Genomic DNA, 20,594 nt, shown 5'->3' on the forward strand with positions numbered 1-20,594 from the left:
ATTTCCAATAAACTTCAAATGCATAAAGCTATACAGTTTCTGTGTGACTGTATACGTATTTGTGGTGGAATTAGCTGCAATATAATTTTGATTATATTTTCTTTTGGGGGGGGGGGGGGGGCACCTGCAAAAATCTTGCCTAGGGCACCAACTTGGTCAGGCACGCCACTGGTGACAAGGGTACGAGAATGCTGAGGCCCACCGGGCTGGATCAGTTGGCCCATACTAAATGATCAGCTGATGAGTTTAGCACAGGCAGATCCCTGCTAACCTTCAGCACTATCTGCTGATGACATGGATTCCGCCCCTCAGCCCTCTCTGCCTTCCCCTGCCTCCTCCACCACAGGGCTTTCTCTCACTCACCAGTCTTCTCATCCCACTAACACCTCTGTAGGCTACTCCCCCATCATGTCTACCGATTGGTGAGATTTCTGATTTTTGGAGGCGGAACTGGTGCGTGACGTGAGGCCGCATGTGTTTGTTCATTTTGGTTTTGTTTTTTTGGAGAAGTGGGAGGTCGCTTGTGGTAGAGCAGGAGCGTCATCCTTGACCTGAAGACAGAGGGAGAAGACAAAACAGGTTGGGGAGAAGACGAGGAGGGAGATCGAGGGAAGCATGGCGCAAAAGGAAGACGTGGAGAAGTTCCTCAATGGGAACCCCGCGTTTGCTCAGAGCTACTTTGCCAAGAAGATGAACGCAGGCTCCATATCGAAGGCGTCCGGACTCCCCGAGCCGCAGATTGACTTCAGCCAGTTCCAAGAGCTCAGTCAGGTAAATGGATTTCGTTTTTTGTTATTAAAAAAAAAACTAGGGTTTAAGTGCCAAGATGTAAGATGCCAGACTATTGGCCAAACTGTTGTATGGTTGAGTAGCCTATTCTGTCTCAAACTTATGAACCTTATTATATTGTATATTCTACAGGTGCACAAGTTAAAATCACAATTCGTCTATAGCAGACCTGGGCCACATGCGGGCTGCGAGTGCCACCTGTGTGGCCCGTGCTGGAATTGCATTTTTTTTTTTTTTTTTTACAGTGCACCTGAATGCAACATGCAAGATACCGCTGAATAAGTGTCCAAATGTTCATGTCAATCTGGCCAATACTCCACTTCTGTTATAACATTTCAGTCTGGAATATGGAATATCTTTCAATAATCTTCATGACTAAAAGGCTAAAAGTAATCTCATGTGTAAGAAATGACTGTTCTACATTGAAGTAAAAATGTAAATAATTAACTTGTTGGTTTTGGATTTTTTTTAGCTTCAAGAGTGCATTTTTGTTTGTATGACTCTCAACACAGGCTTTGAGAATCCCGGGGCACTTACTGATACGTATGCTTAAATTAACCCACTCATATTCTGGTTTATTTCAAGAAAAACATTTTGGCTAGTGTAAATTCTAATTGGCTGGTAACTTTAAAATCTAGCAGCCATATTGGCAGGTGGTCAAAAAAGTTAATTTCAAGCCCTGCAGGGAGAGCAGGTGGTGATATAGGAGTGAGTGAGAAAAGGATCAAATTGCAGTGTTTAAGACTGAATGATGACATCACAACTGTTAATTTAAAATTAGTTATTCATCTAAACCTGACTTCAAATGCCCCAAATTGCCGTTCGGCCCCCAGCCCTCAGTAAAATCTGGCCCTCTGGTATAGCGAGGACATTTTTTTGTGGTCCTCTCTATCATCAATGCTCCTGGGTTACGGCATGACAATATTTGTTCGGCCCCCGGCAACAATCTGGGTTTCTCATGTGGCCCCCCCCCATGAAAAAGAATTGCCCACCCCTGGTCTGCTACTACTGTGGCTATTTCTCTCCCCCTGTTTAAGGTTGAAGAAAGCCAAATCATGTTTGACCTCATCAAAGACATGCAGGAGAGCATCAACATGGAGAAGGTGGTGTTCAAGATCCTGAAGAGAATCGCGGCACTGATCCACGCAGACCGGTGCAGCCTGTTCATGTACCGCCAGAGGAACGGCGTGGCAGAGCTCGCCACCCGGCTCTTCAATGTCAGGACAGACTCAGAGCTGGACGAGTGCGTGGTGCAGCCGGACTCCGAGATCGTGTACCCTCTGGACATTGGCATAGTCGGCAATGTGGCCCAGACCAAGAAGCATGTTAATGTAAAAAATGTCTCAGAGGTAAGGGAAAGCGAAAACATGGAGCAACCAAAAACACATACGCTTTGGAAGTGTTAGGTTCTAGCTGGATGGAGTTCAGTCCTCCTGAGATACTGAGCAACAAGATTTGACGCACCAGCGTTCCAGAATGGAATTTAACAGCCAAAAGGTGAACGATGAGCCACAGATCAAAAGCAGGAGCCAGGAGTGAAGGAAGTTGTCTTAAATTAATATACTGTATTTATGGAGGCGGAGGATTACATTTTATTAAAAAAAAAATATATATATATATATATATATATATATATATATATATATATATATATATATATATATAAAATATATATATAATATATATATATATATATATTTTTTTTTTTTATATATGCAATTAGAGAATCACCCCGGTTTGGGTCAATAAATACTAACTAAAGTGTCTAGATTTAAATAAATATAGGCCAATTAGATTTGAGTAGAAACTGTTTATTGAACAAAATGTGGGAGAGATTAATTTCATAATTCGTAATTATATTTAAATATATAACATAGTGAAATCATTTGTAGACAGTGCTTTTTAAACATTGTTCTGTGTGTGTGTGTGTGTGTGTGTGTGTGTGTGTGAGTGAATGAATGAATGAATTAATGTATAGTTACACTTGCCTCTATGCTAAAACGTGTATTTGCTGTTATTTAGAATCAGCACTTCAGCACCTTCGTCGATGAGCTCCAGGAATACGAGACGCGCTGCATCCTGGCTGCACCCATCCTCAACGGCAAAGACATGGTGGCTGTGATCATGGCTCTCAACAAGACCACGGCCCCACACTTCACTGCCCAGGACGAAGATGTGAGTCCCCAAAGCACAGACACAGACAGACACCGCAGTTAACCTCGCGTCACCAGGCTCTTCTCGGCGAGAAAGAGCCTGGCCTCCGTTCACAAGTGATTTTGTCACCCGGCCTGTTTCCGGCCTAGAGCCCGCCCTAGACAGGAAACAACAGCGGAAATAGCTTGTTAACTTGACAATCAGACACAACGAATAAGAAAATAAAACGGCAAACAACAAAACAAAAGATGGACGTACCGAACAAAGTTTTTGAAGAAGTTCTTGTAGAAACATCGCCCTAGACAGGAAACAACAGCGGAAATAGCTTGTTAACTTGACAATCAGACACAACGAATAAGAAAATAAAACGGCAAACAACAAAACAAAAGATGGACGTACCGAACAAAGTTTTTGAAGAAGTTCTTGTAGAAACATCGCGGATTCACAATATCACATATTTTAAGCCAATAGCCTACAGAAGCTTTACTTTTCAAACAAATGGCCAGTTGATGGAATAGTTATAACGCTAGTTGTCTGTCCACTGTTATCGATAATGGAGGATCGAGTACAACAGTTGAAGCATCTCTGCTGCCTGTGCTGGGAAAGACATGGACATTGATCATAAGATTTCACATGGCGAGTACTCGAAATGTGCTAACGCTCCTATACAACTTGTGTTGTTGTTCTTTTCAGGCTCTAGCTAACGTAACCTCGCCACGTCAAGCTAACGGCAACAAAGACGTTTTTTAGGCACACTTATTTCCGATGTTGTTTCCTGTTTCCTTAGTTTACGCCCCCATGACACAAAGCGGAGTAAAAGGTGCCCAGACTAACCGCAGTACGAGGGATCAGCGTGACGTCACTTGACACCCAGAAATGAGTTGTGTCAAACAAACATTAATATCTCAAAAACTATACATGACATTGCTTAGATTTTTCGACATTCTGAGTGAGAGCAGAAGTAGCTCAAGAGTTTGATGTATAATATATGCATGCCGTGTTAAAGTTGTGTGTGAACTGTCGCAGTTTTTAAAATGTAAGCAGAGTCAACTGGCTATAGAGTCAGACACTCAAGCCTCGCGCCACTTGTGCTCCATAGGGTTCCATTGCCGTTGCCACCCAGTGACGCGGTTTGTTTACCAAAACGCTGCTCGGCTGATCCCGCGTATACACTGCATTTGATACAGCTAATGGTTCAACGCTTACTACTTGGAAGCATATGACAGTCATTTAGAAATGTGACATAACTGCTACATCAAAACTGTGCTCATGGTGACAACCTCAATGAAAACACACATGAAAAGCTTTTTGCAGATGATATTTATTTATGGCATTAAGCATAATTTCCTTCTTTAGTATATGCTGGCTGCCAGATTAATGGACTGGCCATCATAGGCCTGCTGGCTCTGCTATGGACGAGTTTACATAAAACAGTATTTGTTGGTTTCACATCCGCATACATACACTGACTAATATACACTCTGTACAGTGTATACATTTTTATAAATACACACGGAAATATTGTATAGTGTCCTATATCATCACATACTGTATCACCACACATAATATATGGCGTCATATATTTTATTGAATCATAAGTCCTTCTATCCTTACTGTATTGTCTTTGCAATAGCCCAGTAATATCATTGTCTCATACTGTCTTTTACTGTCTCCTCTTTGTCCCTCTAGCTTTTTTTGAAGTATCTGAAAGTTGCCACATTGAACTTGAAGATCTTTCACCTGAGTTACCTCCACAACTGTGAGACACGGAAAGGCATGGTAAGGCTCGATGCACGTAGCGCTATTAGATGCCTCCAGGGCCGTAGGTATAGACAGTGCAGGCAGGGCGGGTGCACTGGGGCTCCTGGGGCCCCAGAGAACGGGCCCTTGAAAATGACTCAAATTGCCACCCCAGAAATACGCCTGTGTTCAAATAAGAGCACACATTAGATCTAATGTGGTGCCATTTGCAAATATATGCCTTCTTTTTTGTAAAATAGTCAGTAGCAATCTATAACAAAATGATGTGCTTATTACATAAAATCACCATTCATCAACATTAAACATGTTAAAGTGAGTGGTCATTTCTGTTTCTGTGGTCTGATGTTGATGTCTGATGGTCATAATGTTATGTTTGAGTGTGTGGTTTCTCTCCTAGCTGTTGCTGTGGTCTGATGTAATGTTATGTGTGTGTGTGTGTGTGTGTGTGTGTGTGTGTGTGTGTGTGTGTGTGTGTGTGTGTGTGTGTGTGTGTGTGTGTGTGTGTGTGTGTGTGTGGTTTCTCTCCTAGCTGTTGCTGTGGTCTGATGTAATGTGTGTGTGTGTGTGTGTGTGTGTGTGTGTGTGTGTGTGTGTGTGTGTGTGTGTGTGTGTGGTTTCTCTCCTAGCTGTTGCTGTGGTCTGATGTAATGTGTGTGTGTGTGGTTTCTCTCCTAGCTGTTGCTGTGGTCTGATGTAATGTGTGTGTGTGTGGTTTCTCTCCTAGCTGTTGCTGTGGTCTGATGTAATGTTGTGTGTGTGTGGTTTCTCTCCTAGCTGTTGCTGTGGTCTGATGTAATGTGTGTGTGTGTGTGGTTTCTCTCCTAGCTGTTGCTGTGGTCTGATGTAATGTGTGTGTGTGTGGTTTCTCTCCTAGCTGTTGCTGTGGTCTGATGTAATGTGTGTGTGTGTGTGTGTGTGTGTGTGTGTGGTTTCTCTCCTAGCTGTTGCTGTGGTCTGATGTAATGTGTGTGTGTGTGGTTTCTCTCCTAGCTGTTGCTGTGGTCTGATGTAATGTGTGTGTGTGTGGTTTCTCTCCTAGCTGTTGCTGTGGTCTGATGTAATGTGTGTGTGTGTGTGTGGTTTCTCTCCTAGCTGTTGCTGTGGTCTGATGTAATGTGTGTGTGTGTGTGTGTGGTTTCTCTCCTAGCTGTTGCTGTGGTCTGCCAACAAGGTGTTTGAAGAGCTGACCGACATTGAGCGACAATTCCACAAAGCCTTGTACACAGTCCGAGCCTACCTCAACTGTGACCGCTACTCTGTCGGCTTACTAGACATGACAAAGGAGAAGGTACAGTGTGTGTGTGTGTGTGTGTGTGTGTGTGTGTGTGTGTGTGTGTGTGTGTGTGTGTGTGTGTGTGTGTGTGTGTGTGTGTGTGTGTGTGTGCACTCTGCACAGACATCATTCTGCACAGACATCACTCTGCACATCACTCTGCACAGACATCATTCTACACAGACATCATTCTGTACAGACATCATTCTACACAGACATCATTCTGTACAGACATCATTCTGCACAGACATCATTCTGCACAGACATCATTCTACACAGACATCATTCTGCACAGACATCATTCTACACAGACATCATTCTGCACAGACATCACTCTACACAGACATCATTCTACACAGACATCATTCTGCACAGACATCATTCTGCACAGACATCATTCTGTACAGACATCATTCTGCACAGACATCATTCTGTACAGACATCATTCTGCACAGACATCATTCTACACAGACATCATTCTGCACAGACATCACTCTGCACATCATTCTGTACAGACATCATTCTGCACAGACATCATTCTGCACAGACATCATTCTGTACAGACATCATTCTACACAGACATCATTCTGTACAGACATCATTCTACACAGACATCACTCTGTACAGACATCATTCTACACAGACATCATTCTGTACAGACATCATTCTGTACAGACATCATTCTACACAGACATCACTCTGTACAGACATCATTCTACACAGACATCATTCTACACAGACATCATTCTGTACAGACATCATTCTACACAGACATCATTCTGCACAGACATCATTCTGCACAGACATCATTCTGCACAGACATCATTCTACACAGACCATCATTCTGCACATACATCATTCTGTACAGACATCATTCTGCACATACATCATTCTGTACATACATCATTCTACACAGACCATCATTCTGTACAGACATCATTCTGCACAGACATCATTCTACACAGACATCATTCTACACAGACATCATTCTGCACAGACATCACTCTGCACAGACATCACTCTGTACAGACATCATTCTGTACATACATCATTCTGTACAGACATCATTCTACACATACATCATTCTGTACAGACATCATTCTGTACAGACATCATTCTGCACAGACATCATTCTACACAGACATCATTCTGCACAGACATCACTCTGCACAGACATCACTCTGTACAGACATCATTCTGTACATACATCATTCTGCACATACATCATTCTGCACAGACATCACTCTGTACAGACATCACTCTGTACAGACATCATTCAGCACAGACATCATTCTGTACAGACATCACTCTGTACAGACATCATTCTGTACAGACATCATTCAGCACAGACATCGTTATGCACAGACATCATTCTGCACAGACATCATTCTGCACATACATCACTCTGTACAGACATCATTCTGTACAGACATCATTCTACACAGACATCATTCTGTACAGACATCATTCTGTACAGACATCATTCTGCACAGACATCATTCTACACAGACATCATTCTGTACAGACATCATTCTGCACAGACATCACTCTGTACAGACATCATTCAGCACAGACATCATTCTGTACAGACATCACTCTGTACAGACATCATTCTGTACAGACATCATTCAGCACAGACATCATTCTGCACATACATCATTCTGTACAGACATCATTCTGCACATACATCATTCTGTACAGACATCATTCTGTACAGACATCATTCTGCACAGACATCATTCTGTACAGACATCATTCTGTACAGACATCATTCTGCACATACATCATTCTGTACAGACATCATTCTGCACAGACATCACTCTGTACAGACATCATTCAGCACAGACATCATTCTGTACAGACATCACTCTGTACAGACATCATTCTGTACAGACATCATTCAGCACAGACATCATTCTGCACAAACATCATTCTGTACAGACATCATTCTGCACATACATCATTCTGTACAGACATCATTCTGTACAGACATCATTCTGTACAGACATCATTCTGCACATACATCATTCTGTACAGACATCATTCTGTACAGACATCATTCTGCACATACATCATTCTGTACAGACATCATTCTGCACATACATCATTCTGTACAGACATCATTCTGTACAGACATCATTCTGCACATACATCATTCTGTACAGACATCATTCTGCACATACATCATTCTGCACAGACATCATTCTGTACAGACATCATTCTGCACATACATCATTCTGTACAGACATCATTCTGCACATACATCATTCTGTACAGACATCATTCTGCACATACATCATTCTGTACAGACATCATTCTGCACATACATCATTCTGTACAGACATCATTCTGCACATACATCATTCTGTACAGACATCATTCTGCACATACATCATTCTGTACAGACATCATTCTGCACATACATCATTCTGCACATACATCATTCTGTACAGACATCATTCTGCACATACATCATTCTGTACAGACATCATTCTGCACAGACATCATTCTGTACAGACATCATTCTGTACAGACATCATTCTGCACATACATCACTCTGTACAGACACCATTCTGTACAGAATGATGTCTGTACAGACATCATTCTGTACAGAGTGATGTCTGTACAGACATCACTCTGTACAGACATCATTCTGTACAGAGTGATGTCTGTACAGACATCACTCTGTACAGACATCATTCTGTACAGACATCACTCTGTACAGACATCATTCTGTACAGAATGATGTCTGTACAGACATCATTCTGTACAGACATCATTCTGTACAGACATCGTTATGCACAGACATCATTCTGTACAGACATCATTCTGCACGGTGAAGCTCAAACATTCAACTGAAGGGATCAGAAGAGACACATCTTTTTGACTTTAGGGGGTCTTTAAGGTGATCATGCATTAATAACTTGTGTCCATGTCCCTCCAGGAGTTCTTTGACATCTGGCCAGTGTTGATGGGAGAGCAGGCACCTTACTCTGGCCCTGTGACCCCTGATGGAAGGGTAAATTGATCTCATTGTCATATAAAGGCTCCGTTTGGTGCAAATGAGCTGCTTTTCTCCACTGTTGCACCTGGTCTTCTCTATAAGCTTTCACTCTCTCATCGTTTGTTGCACAGGAGGTCATATTCTACAAAGTGATCGATTATATATTACATGGAAAAGAAGAGATCAAAGTAATACCGTAAGTGGATCTTTTTAATTTCAAAGTTTGATTCAGTCTGAATATTCATATAAGAGGAATGTTAGGAATGACAGGAATGTCATACCGAACCGACCTGGATAGCTAGGCTTAGATAGTGAGGTAATATGCAGTTGTGCGGTGGTAGCATGGAGGGGGGTGTTTCCAGGACGCTGGATTACACCGTTAAGCCTTCTTGAGGTGTCGTGGGCCTAACTTAACGAAACGTCGGTGAAGGAAGGTGCCCACTTGAAAACCCCAATGACATGCTTCATACTGCTGTTGGCTAGGGTAGGTAACTGGTGATTTGTGTCTTGTTTATTAGTTTGTTAGCCTGTTAGCTTGTTTTATTCTGGATTGGGCTTCTAAATGTGTTTTTCCTCGGATTTTGGCACAAGGGATAGTAACATCTTGTCCTGTGTATTAATTAATAATAAAAAAAAATAAGATGTGGATCTAACAGAAGCCCAATGGATTCATGTGAGAACAACATATCAATAAATAAAGAATGGTACATGTTGTTTTTAAGTAGTGTCTAGGAGGTAGACACTATAGATCAGACAGATGAAAATCCTAAACACAAAAATGCTGCAATCATCATCATCATCATCATCATCATCATCATCATCAAGAGGGAGCAATTGGGCTTTGTTTCAACTTTTTGTCCCACTGGATGATGTCATAGGCATGGTGACATCACTGATGATGTCATTGGCATTGTGACCTCATCAGTGATGTCAAAGGAGCAATTGAGATGTCATCAGTAAGTGATGTCGTCAGTGATGCAAAGTTGAGCAATTGTGCGCTGACCATGCGAATAGAGCAGGCGAGGCCACGCAGCAGCCGAGCTGTGGGCGTGCGGGCGAGACCTTAGCGGCTGAGCTGCGTATGAAACTCCCTGCAGTGGGCGAGCTGCAGGGCGGGTGAGGCCGCGCAGCAGCCGAGCCTAGGAATCGAGCACACGAGATTTCTAGTATATATATATGAATGGCAAGTCAAAGGTCTGTCTACACCTGCCTGTCCATCTGCCACACAGGAATCCCCCCGCAGACCACTGGGCCTTGAGTAGCGGCCTGCCTACCTATGTTGCTGAGAGCGGATTTGTGAGTTCTCTCTTCATGACCTGATTAGAAACAGTTCAATATGGAGTGGTTCAGACCAAATGAATGATTCTTACTTTGTTGTCCCTTAGATTTGTAACATTATGAACGCACCAGCTGAGGAGATGTTCCAATTTCAGGTAATCTATATATACAACTGAGTATGTGGACTTTGTTTGTCTGTTTCTTTCAAGTTCTGTGTTCGACCACAGCTATGCCGTTTTACGTGCGATCGGGCTGAAACCTTCAGGGTGTGTAAAGGGCACCCGTGCGGGTGACCTGACGGAGCCGGATTTTTTAATTAGGCTAATTAGCTAATGATGTGATGTCATCAGTGATGATGTCATCAATGATGATGTCAAAAGTGATGTCATAAGGGCACGCACATACACACACACACACATAAAAGTGATCAGTGATGTCACACACACAAGGAGGCATTGTGACAAGACTGATCAGTGATGTCATAGGGGCGCACACACACACACACACACACACACACACACACACACTGATGATGTCATCAGTGATATCATAATGTGACACACACACACGCGCGCACGCGCGCGCGCGCGACAATAGGGCAGTCGAGGCCGAACTACCGGCGAGGCATCAAGCGCGCGAGATGCCTCGTGTGCTCAAAAAGGCCAAACGTCGCAAAAAAAAACAATAAGTTCCAGTCAGGTTATCTGACAGAGGCAATTATCTATTATCTATTTCTGCTTGTTTATTCCAATGTTTCAGAATGAGGCGCTGGACGCCAGTGGATGGATCATAAAGAATGTTCTGTCCCTGCCAATCGTCAACAAGAAGGAAGAGATAGTGGGCGTGGCCACCTTCTACAACAGAAAAGATGGAAAGCCGTTTGATGAACAGGATGAGCAGCTAATGGAGGTGATTTCGCTCGACTGTACCTGACACTGAATTCACTCACCTAAATGCATGATTTAGCTCTACCTGACACTGAATTCACTCACCTAAATGCATGATTTAGCTCTACCTGACACTGAATTCACTCACCTAAATACATGATTTAGCTCTACCTGACACTGAATTCACTCACCTAAATGCATGATTTAGCTCTACCTGACACTGAATTCACTCACCTAAATACATGATTTAGATCTACCTGACACTGAATTCACTCACCTAAATACATGATTTAGCTCTACCTGACACTGAATTCACTCACCTAAATGCATGATTTAGCTCTACCTGACACTGAATTCACTCAGCTAAATACATGATTTAACTCTACCTGACACTGAATTCACTCACCTAAATACATGCTTTAACTCTACCTGACACTGAATTCACTCACCTAAATACATGACTTAGCTCTACCTGACACTGAATTCACTCACCTAAATACATGACTTAGCTCTACCTGACACTGAATTCATTCACCCAAATACAGGCTTAGTTGAAGGTGATTTAGCTCTACCTGACACTGAATTCATTCACCCAAATACATGCTTAGTTGAAGGTGTTTATGCACACTGAGGGGTTCTATTTCACTTGCTATATCGCCTTGCTATCGATGACATGCAAAACATATGAAATCAAATGCATCCTGGTGATTGAATAAGTTGAGGGCTTGTTAGAATGCAGGGCAGGACTTGCTGAAAGTGATCTTCTGCTGCTGCTCTCCTCTGCCCTCAGGCATTGACTCAGTTCCTGGGCTGGTCAGTTTTGAACACGGATACTTATGACAAGATGAACAAGCTGGAGAATCGAAAAGACATCGCCCAGGACATGGTGTTCTACCACGTCAAATGCCGCGACGATGAGATTCAGGACATCCTGGTCAGTATCTGCTACCTAACTGTACTTTTGAGGTTGACAAAGAATGATTCATTTGTTCACCATTTCGTTCACTGAACAGACCTTCTTGCAACACCATGGGCAAGATATAAACCAAAAATTCAGTCGTACAGGAAGATGTTCTGTATGGTTTCCACCTGGCCTGGGAGATAGTAAAGATTCATCTAAAATGTACGGCAACATGTTAACCGTTCTGCTATTCAGTCGATATAAACGCCATCATTTTTCTCACCTCATCTCTCCCAGAACACCAGAGAAAAGTATGACTGCGAGCCCAGAGACTGTGAAGAGGAGGAACTCCTAGCGATCCTGGTAATACCAAGCATCCATCAGGTTTATGTGTCTCTCCACATTTCCCAGGAAAGGGTTGCACTGTTTTAGTAATCAATTTTGGGATAAGGAATGAAGTTTGTTTGTATTGTATTGTATTGTAGTTGTACAGAATCTATATTTGTTTTGTTTTTCTGCTTCTGTATTCCTCCCCTGCTCCATTCTGCTCTGTTTCCCTTTTAGAAAAAAGACCTACCAGGGCTGGTTCCCAAGTTTGACATCTATAAGTTCCACTTCTCGGATTTTAACTGTACAGAGCTGGAGCTCGTCAAGTGCGCTATCCAGATGTACTACGAGGTTGGGGTGGTCAAGAAGTTCCAGGTGCCCCAGGAGGTGATGCACAGAGATGCGTGTACACACACGCACACACATGCACACACACACACACACACGCACGCACGCACGCACGCATGCACACGCACACGCACACACAGACATTCTTAACCCTAGAACACTAACGTGATTTAAAGTCACACCATCACTAACGTCGGGTGTTTTTCACCCGATGCAATATACCCCATAAAACATACTTCTCATCAAAATATCTTAAAGTACAACAATACATGGCAATATCCATATGTTTTGGGAATGCTCAGGTGTAAGATCATTTTGGGTACAGATTGCACTGATTTTATCAGTTATTATTGGCTCTAAAATACCCTGTTTACCTAATGTTATGTTGTTAAATGATGATTCCTCTATCAATATGTCTGGTAAAACCAAGCAAATATTTTTTTCTGGCCTTACAGCTGCAAAGAAGATTCTGGTAATGAGATGGAAACCACCTCATGTCCTTAAAGTAGATCAGTGGATGTCTTTATTTCATAGTACTCTTGTTTTAGAATCATCTATAGCAAGGGTAAATGGTGCAAAAAGGGAAACAATTGAAGCTCTTATAGATGCAATCGAATTAGTAAAACGATATAGCCTACGTCGAGTGGTGTAAAGTGTATCATATTGTATAGCGTGCTTGCATGCAGGTGTATATCTACATTGTATATGTGATTGTATGTATGCTCTTTTATATGTTTTGGTGTGTACAGGAGATGGTGAATGGGGAAGGGGAATGAAAGCAGCCAACATGTCAATGTGAATGTTTATGTCTATAATGTCATAAAAAAAATTTGGTCATAAAAAAAAAAAAACAATACATGGCAAATTGAGGTACTCTTCTTTTGTTTTTAAATGTGAAATATCACAAAAAACACAAGAAAGTTTATTATGGGGGACACTATAAAAAATATGTCAAATTCGGGAAAAATTAGGTAATCGTTATAAACCCCCCCCCCCCCCCCCCCCAAAAAAAAAACAGGAGCTCCCAACTTCTCCTTCGGTCCACCCATTCATGGGACTTGTGTGGTGGAAAAAAAAAAAAAGTCACCACAATACCATTGTAACTAACCCGAAGATATTTTACCCTCTATCACTAACGTCGGGTGAAAATCACCCGAACACATAGCCGGTAGAAAAAACCATGAATGGGAGCAGGGAAACAAACCTACATTCAATGACGTCAGTGAGCATCCTGAAGGTACCTAAGGACCCGCCCACCTCAGACAGCAGCAAGACAATGAAAATCACGTGAATTCATTTGTCCGGGTGAAAATCACCCGACGTTAGTGTTCTAGGGTTAAAAGTGATTTCTGATGTATGTCCTTTGGTACTTTCTAAAACACGTTATGTTACTGTAACCAGTTTTGAGAATCCCAGTTTTTCACAACCTGGATATTATTTGCAGCTTGATCTACGCTTCATAACTCACCCTGATCCACTACAAAGCCATAACGTGCTGAGCATCAGGCAGGAACAGAGGATGGGGCATGTGCAAAGCGTGCATTACGTCCTGTAAATAGCTTATTTTCTGCCACACAGCGGCTCATATCCTTATTATATCATAAAGACAATGAGAAAATGAAGATATCCTTATTATATCATAGAGACAATGAGAAAATGAAGAGTGTCATTACCTTGGTGAAGCCAGCCTGATCACCCTGGCTCTGTTTGCTGTCTGAATTATCCTCTCCTCTCTGATCAGGTGCTGGTCCGGTTCATGTACTCCGTCAGTAAAGGCTACAGGAGAATCACCTACCACAACTGGCGCCATGGATTCAATGTGGGACAGACCATGTTCACACTCTTAACGGTATTATTGTTTCTCACTGTATTTACAGTTGCAATGCCAGCAGCCACCACACATGTTCCATGTGCATGTCTGCAAGCCTGAAAACAAACAAACAAACAAACAAACATGAGACTATCCGATCTGACAACATGTTGATTTGTGCATGTTCTTCGGCAGCAGCTAAAGCTTTATAGTTGGACTATCAAATAATTACAGCATGTGTGTGTGTTTGTGCGTGCGTGCATGCGTGCGTGTGTGTGCACGTGCGTGTGCGTGCATGCGTGTGTGCGTGCACGTGTGCGTGTGCGTGTGTGTGTGTGTGTGTGTGTGTGCGTGCACGCGCGTGTGTTCAGACCGGTTTGCTGAAGCGATACTACACTGACCTGGAGGTGATGGCCATGATAACTGCAGGCTTCCTCCATGATATCGACCACAGAGGGACCAACAACCTGTACCAGGTCAAGTAAGTCGGCTACTGATGGGAACCTTTTAGGGAACTGAACCGAAATATGATCCAAATCACAATAAGTGCAATATCCAAATCACAATAAGTGCAATATCCAAATCACAATAAGTGCAATATCCAAATCGCATGAGCTGCCATTTTTGTGATCGAGGTCAAATGTGTCACAACAACATAGCATTAAATGAAGCATGTGGTGCTACAGAAATGTGCCGGCCTACAAATCATATTATCCAGACATAAGGGAACATGCTTGTTTGGTACAGACCCCAGCAAATATTACACCATCTTTTTATGTTTATGTTTTCTGTGAAAATGAAATAATTAGTTAGTTATGATTAATCCTACAGAAATCACTTTGGTTCATTTTGTTTGACCCTAACAGGTCGGCTAACCCTCTGGCCAAGTTGCATGGCTCCTCCATCATGGAACGGCACCACCTAGAGTTCGGCAAGTTCCTCTTGTCTGATGAGGTGAGAATGGAGAAGGGCTCAACAGGCTATTATGATACAGGCCCTCTCACAGAGCTCATTGTCAGGTTTCTTTATTCTCATGAGGAGGCTAAAGAAACGCAGAGTGTCTCGGCATGTAAGTGCTAGGTTCTCCTCACCACTCAGATTTGGAGATGGTCAAATGGCACAACCAGGCCAGTCCCCAAGAAACTGCTATGAATACATTCTGGGTAATATTGCAATTGTGAATTGAGATCAAGCTTAACATTCAAACCCTTTCACATGTAACATGCCTGAAACACCTTCTTGGTCAGATGATCAAATCATTAACTATGATTCTCCCCCCCCCCCCCCCCCCCCCCCCTCTCTCTCTCTGGTCATCTCATCTCCAGTCACTGAACATCTACCAGAACCTCAACAGGCGGCAGACAGAACATGTGATCCACCTCATGGACATCGCCATCATCGCCACTGACTTGGCTCTTTATTTCAAGTCAGTACCATGACTCCTTCATCTTTCCATCCCACATTCCACATTCCCACATCCCACATCCCACATTCCCTCTCACGATCGTCCATGTTCTCTTCCTGCTCTTCCCTCTCACAAGCGTCCACGTTCTCTTCCTGCTCTTCCTGCCATGTCTGTTGTCTCATTTGTTCCATTTTTAACCTGTCTTGTGTAAACAAATTTGTGAAATGCAACGATTATTAGTAAGGGCAGGAGTTGGAAACTAGCGATAGCTATAAACTCTGTATATAGGCCACTTCTAAACATGAAGTCTGGAAAACATACTTTAACTTTGTTTGAAATGAGTGAAATGCGACATAACTTGAGTGTGCCATAACTTGCCCATAATGCCATAACTTGCATTGTCCCTATCAAATAAACGATAAATAAAGAAAAGAAAAGAAATATGAAAACATCTAGACTTCATTGTGTCAAACTGTAGTCCCTCTCTCTCTCCTCCTTCCCTGTTAGGAAGAGAACCATGTTCCAGAAGATTGTGGACCTATCACACACCTATGAGGACGAGAAGAAGTGGGTTGATTTCATGTCTCTAGAAACCACCAGGAAGGAGATTGTCATGTGAGTACAACGTGCGTGCACTGCACTCACTCTCACACATTCAGTCTCGTTCTTCTTTTGCGCGGCCTAAATCTCAAACTCTTGTTCCATGTCAGGGCGATGATGATGACCGCATGTGACTTGTCAGCTATCACCAAGCCGTGGGAGGTGCAGAGCAGGGTGAGAAGGCAAACTATTCAACCAATCAATGACTCACTAAATGAACAGTACATCTATAAATGACTGAAGTGATGGAATGAATAAAAGAAATCAACACAACCCCTAGCGACTAATAATGACAATTGTGTGTGTGTGTGTGTGTGTGTGTGTGTGTGTGTGTGTGTGTGTGTGTGTGTGTGTGTGTGTGTGTGTGTGTGTGTGTGTGTGTGTGTGTGTGTGTGTCTCTCTCTCAGGTTGCCTTGTCTGTAGCAGCAGAGTTCTGGGAACAGGGAGACCTGGAGCGTTACGTGCTGGAACAACAACCCATTGTGAGTTTGGAAATCTGTACTGTATGTGTAGTTATGTGTAGTATATATTAGTATAGTATAGTATAGTATAGTATAGCCCAGCCATTGCCAACCTGTGGGCCAGGGCCCACTGGTAGGCCGCAAAGGTATTGCAAGTGAGCCGCCAAATCATTTGCAAAACAAGGATCTTTGTGATTTTTTTATTATTATTATTATTAGAATGCATTTCTCCATTGTTGAATGATACCGTTATTTAAATTGTAATCAATTATTCGTTAATTAGCTTATTGCAGAGAGCCCCTCACTCTTAGTATCTTATTTTGGCGTGGTGCTGATGGACAGCTCCTGGTCTGAGAACACATGATTTGGCCTCCGTACTGTTGTCGGTCGGATGTGCGCCGTGAACATTTTGGAGATTTGAAAGTAGGCCATCAGTTAGAGAAGGTTGGGAACCGCTGCTATAGCCTATTTGTGTGAAAAGGCTTGGGCGAGTGTGTGTACTGTATGAGCATGCTTGCACATGTCTGTGTGTGTACATGTCACTCATCTTATGACACACACGCATGCAGTGGTGTAAAAGTACTCGAAAACCATACTTAAGTAAAAGTAAAGATATCTTCCCAGAAAAAGACTTTGGTAAAAGTCAAAGTCACTCACTAGAATATTACTTGAATAAAAGTCTTAAAGTACTTGATATTTTCTGTACTTAAGTATCAAAAGTAATTTTCTGATATTAAATGTACTTAAGTATTGAAAGTAAAAAGTACAAGTAAATGCTGCAAAAAAAATCAAGTAAAAGACATGCCTGGGCTTGAGTGGAAGTCTATTTCTTCTTCTTGACTTTTATAGCCGCTGGCAAACAACGTTATGTTGCATTACAGCCACCAAATGGAATGGCGTGTGGATCGTGATTAACGTAACTTCCAAACTAGGAGCACTGATTTGCCAAACCTGCTTGCAGGCTACGCAATTTCTTCTGATTTTACTTTGTAACTAAGATGCTTGGGGGAAATGTAGTGGAGTAAAAGTATCCATTTTATTTGGGAAATGTAGTGGAGTAAAAGTGAAAGTTGACAGAAATATAAATACTCAAGTAAAGTACAGATACTCAGAAAAAATACTTAAGTACAGTACTTAAGTATTTATACTTAGTTACATTACACCACTGCACGCATGGAACCGCTGTCTCTGGACAAAGCATCTTTGCAGTGCACTTCTGCTCCAAGGGGTCCGACATCTCCAACAACACATTACAGTGTTGGAATATCGACTGTTTGTGTTTGATCTGCATCATAGTACGAGCCCCCTGCATCGACCTCCACTGCCATATGAAATACCATTAACCCCAGAAGCATGAACTGATCTCTCCTACTCTCAGCCCTTGAAAGAGCAATGCTGTCACTGACCTCAAGGGGCAGCTAAGATGGAGTATGTGGTCGTCCTAAAGCCTGTCTGTGTCCTTCTCTCCCATTAGCCCATGATGGACAGGAAGTGCGCAGCACAGCTCCCCAAGCTACAATGTGGTTTCATTGACTTCGTCTGCACTTTTGTCTACAAGGTACTGTGGATCGTTTCATTCTGAGCACAGTTGCCACTGCTGCTCTACGAATTTCTCTCCGTAGATACTGCTGCACGTGAGGGTCTTCTGATGAATTACATGTTGCAGGGTAGTCACAGTTGACCTCATGCTATTAAAAGCACCAACAGGTGCAGTGGTAAGCGCTGTCGCCTCACAGCTAGAAGGTCCTGGGTTCGATTCCCACCTGGGACGCTGTGAACGCTGAAGGAATGCGTGCCCGTCCGCATGTCCTCGAGTGCCCACCGCCCGGGTGGGGTCGTCAAAAGGGCCTTTCTGTGTGGAGTTTGCATGTTCTCCCCGTGCCTCCCGGGGGTTTCCTTCATATAGGAACCCCATCACCAAAACATGCAATATCCTGGTTGCAAATGTGGTTCCTCCTCTGGTCGTTAAGGGCGCCTGTTCAGAGGGAGGGGAACTGGTTGGAATAGCGTGAACAAGCGGCTGGCTAACTGCCCATGTCTCGGAGGAAGCATGGAGCCAGTTTCGGCTCTCCCCAGATCGGCAGAGGGTGGAGCAGCAACGAGGATAAATAAATTAAATTAGCACTAATGGGGGATAAAAAATTGGATAAAAAAATCGGAGGGGGGGGGGAGCACCAACATACAGTAGTAGAACATACAAAGACAGAACTTGTAATGATAGTTTGCTATTTTTGTGCATTTTTTATTTTTTTTACCGTTAATTTGTCTTTCGCCCTTCTTAGGAGTTCTCTCGCTTCCACCCAACAATCCAGCCCATGCTGGACGGCATCCTGAACAACAGAAGGGAGTGGAATGCTAGGAAGGAGGAGTACGAGGCCACACTCAAACCTGTAGAGGCGCCTAAAGAGGCACCTAAAGGTGCAATGCTTTTCTGAAGTGCCGTAATCATACAATTGTGTCATGAATTGCAGGCTATATAATTTGCTTATTCTCATTGCATTACTTTTGTATCACATGGTGGCTTGTTTAAATTGGTTGAGTCAAATGGAGCAACCCAAGGGAATGATGAACCTACATGAGAGAAAACGTACAATTGGGTTGTCGTTTTAGCTTTCTCTTTCTTTGTTTTCATAGGATCTGGAAATTAGCTGCAAAAATAGAAACACTGAAGAATTAAGTTAATTCCAAAATGTTCCTGACCTTCAGATAGAGTATATTGACTACTATTTCTGATGTATCATTTGTCCAACAGCTCAAAACAACACCGGAGGCTCCAAGACCTGCTCAGTGTGCTGAGAGACCAGAGAGCTGTGCACATGATGGGACTGAAAATGGAAGAAGGCACGTAACGGACTGAAACCAGAACCACCCAGAACCACCCGAGCACCACAGCCAGCTCCTCCCTCTCACAACCAAGGAAACATCTGAATGCAGTAAAGGCAGCATGATGAGTGTATGCACAGCCAGCCACCTGAGGAAAGCTGGTGCTGAACAGAAGGGAAAACCTGAACAGAGAAAGAATGCACCAAGGAAAGCATTATTTTGGCCATAAGGGACACCATACAGGTGAGCGGAAAACTGACTATAGAACAGGGCAGGAGCGACCACGCCTTGGAACAGCATTGAGAGACCACAGAACCAGTCATCACAGAACCAGTCATCACCAGACTTCTACGTTCAGATTCAATTCATGGCAAAGTCCCCACTGTCTTGAAACCGGCTCCATTTTATTTTCTTACTATGAATCCAAAGTGTAGTGATTCTTTTCTGTTTTGAGTTTAATCTCAGCCTCTCATATCATTTTTCCTGATCTTTTGAGGATTCATGTCTGCCCAGATGGTGAATAGATGGTCCGGTGCGTGTGCGTGTGTTTGTATGTATATTGTGGGTCATATTTCTCAACTATACAATCACTACAAACTTTTATATTTCTCTCCAGAGGCTCTTTAAAGTAGTTATTTAACGTTATCCCCATTCCAAGAATTAGAAGATAAAACCTGTGTTTAGATTTTTAAAAAATCTGTGTTGTAAGCCCAAGCCACTGTAGAGTGTACAAAATGTTTGGAGCTCTTGTTCAAACGTGTATTTGTGCATTA

General features: G+C 42.7%; 1 protein-coding gene across 1 annotated transcript; it reads left to right on the top strand.

Annotated features, from left to right (window-relative positions):
* Positions 1-615: 615 nt before the first annotated feature.
* On the top strand, positions 616-19,841 carry pde6b (phosphodiesterase 6B, cGMP-specific, rod, beta; the record flags this gene model as incomplete). The annotated part of the gene is made up of 23 exons (XM_083657698.1): positions 616-771; positions 1,827-2,138; positions 2,812-2,964; positions 4,633-4,722; positions 5,852-5,992; positions 8,922-8,996; positions 9,113-9,177; positions 10,211-10,277; positions 10,367-10,414; positions 11,019-11,168; positions 11,937-12,080; positions 12,345-12,410; positions 12,612-12,761; positions 14,464-14,571; positions 14,904-15,013; positions 15,399-15,486; positions 15,858-15,958; positions 16,445-16,552; positions 16,648-16,711; positions 16,945-17,019; positions 18,473-18,556; positions 19,281-19,416; positions 19,751-19,841. The coding sequence occupies 23 exons, from the start codon at positions 616-618 to the stop codon at positions 19,792-19,794; spliced, it is 2,535 nt and encodes an 844-aa protein (XP_083513824.1). The 3' UTR covers positions 19,795-19,841.
* Between the last annotated feature and the right edge of the window lie 753 nt (positions 19,842-20,594).

The sequence above is a fragment of the Poromitra crassiceps genome, assembly GCF_964638095.1.
Source record: "Poromitra crassiceps genome assembly, chromosome: 21".
Classification (NCBI taxonomy): Eukaryota; Metazoa; Chordata; class Actinopteri; order Beryciformes; family Melamphaidae; genus Poromitra; species Poromitra crassiceps.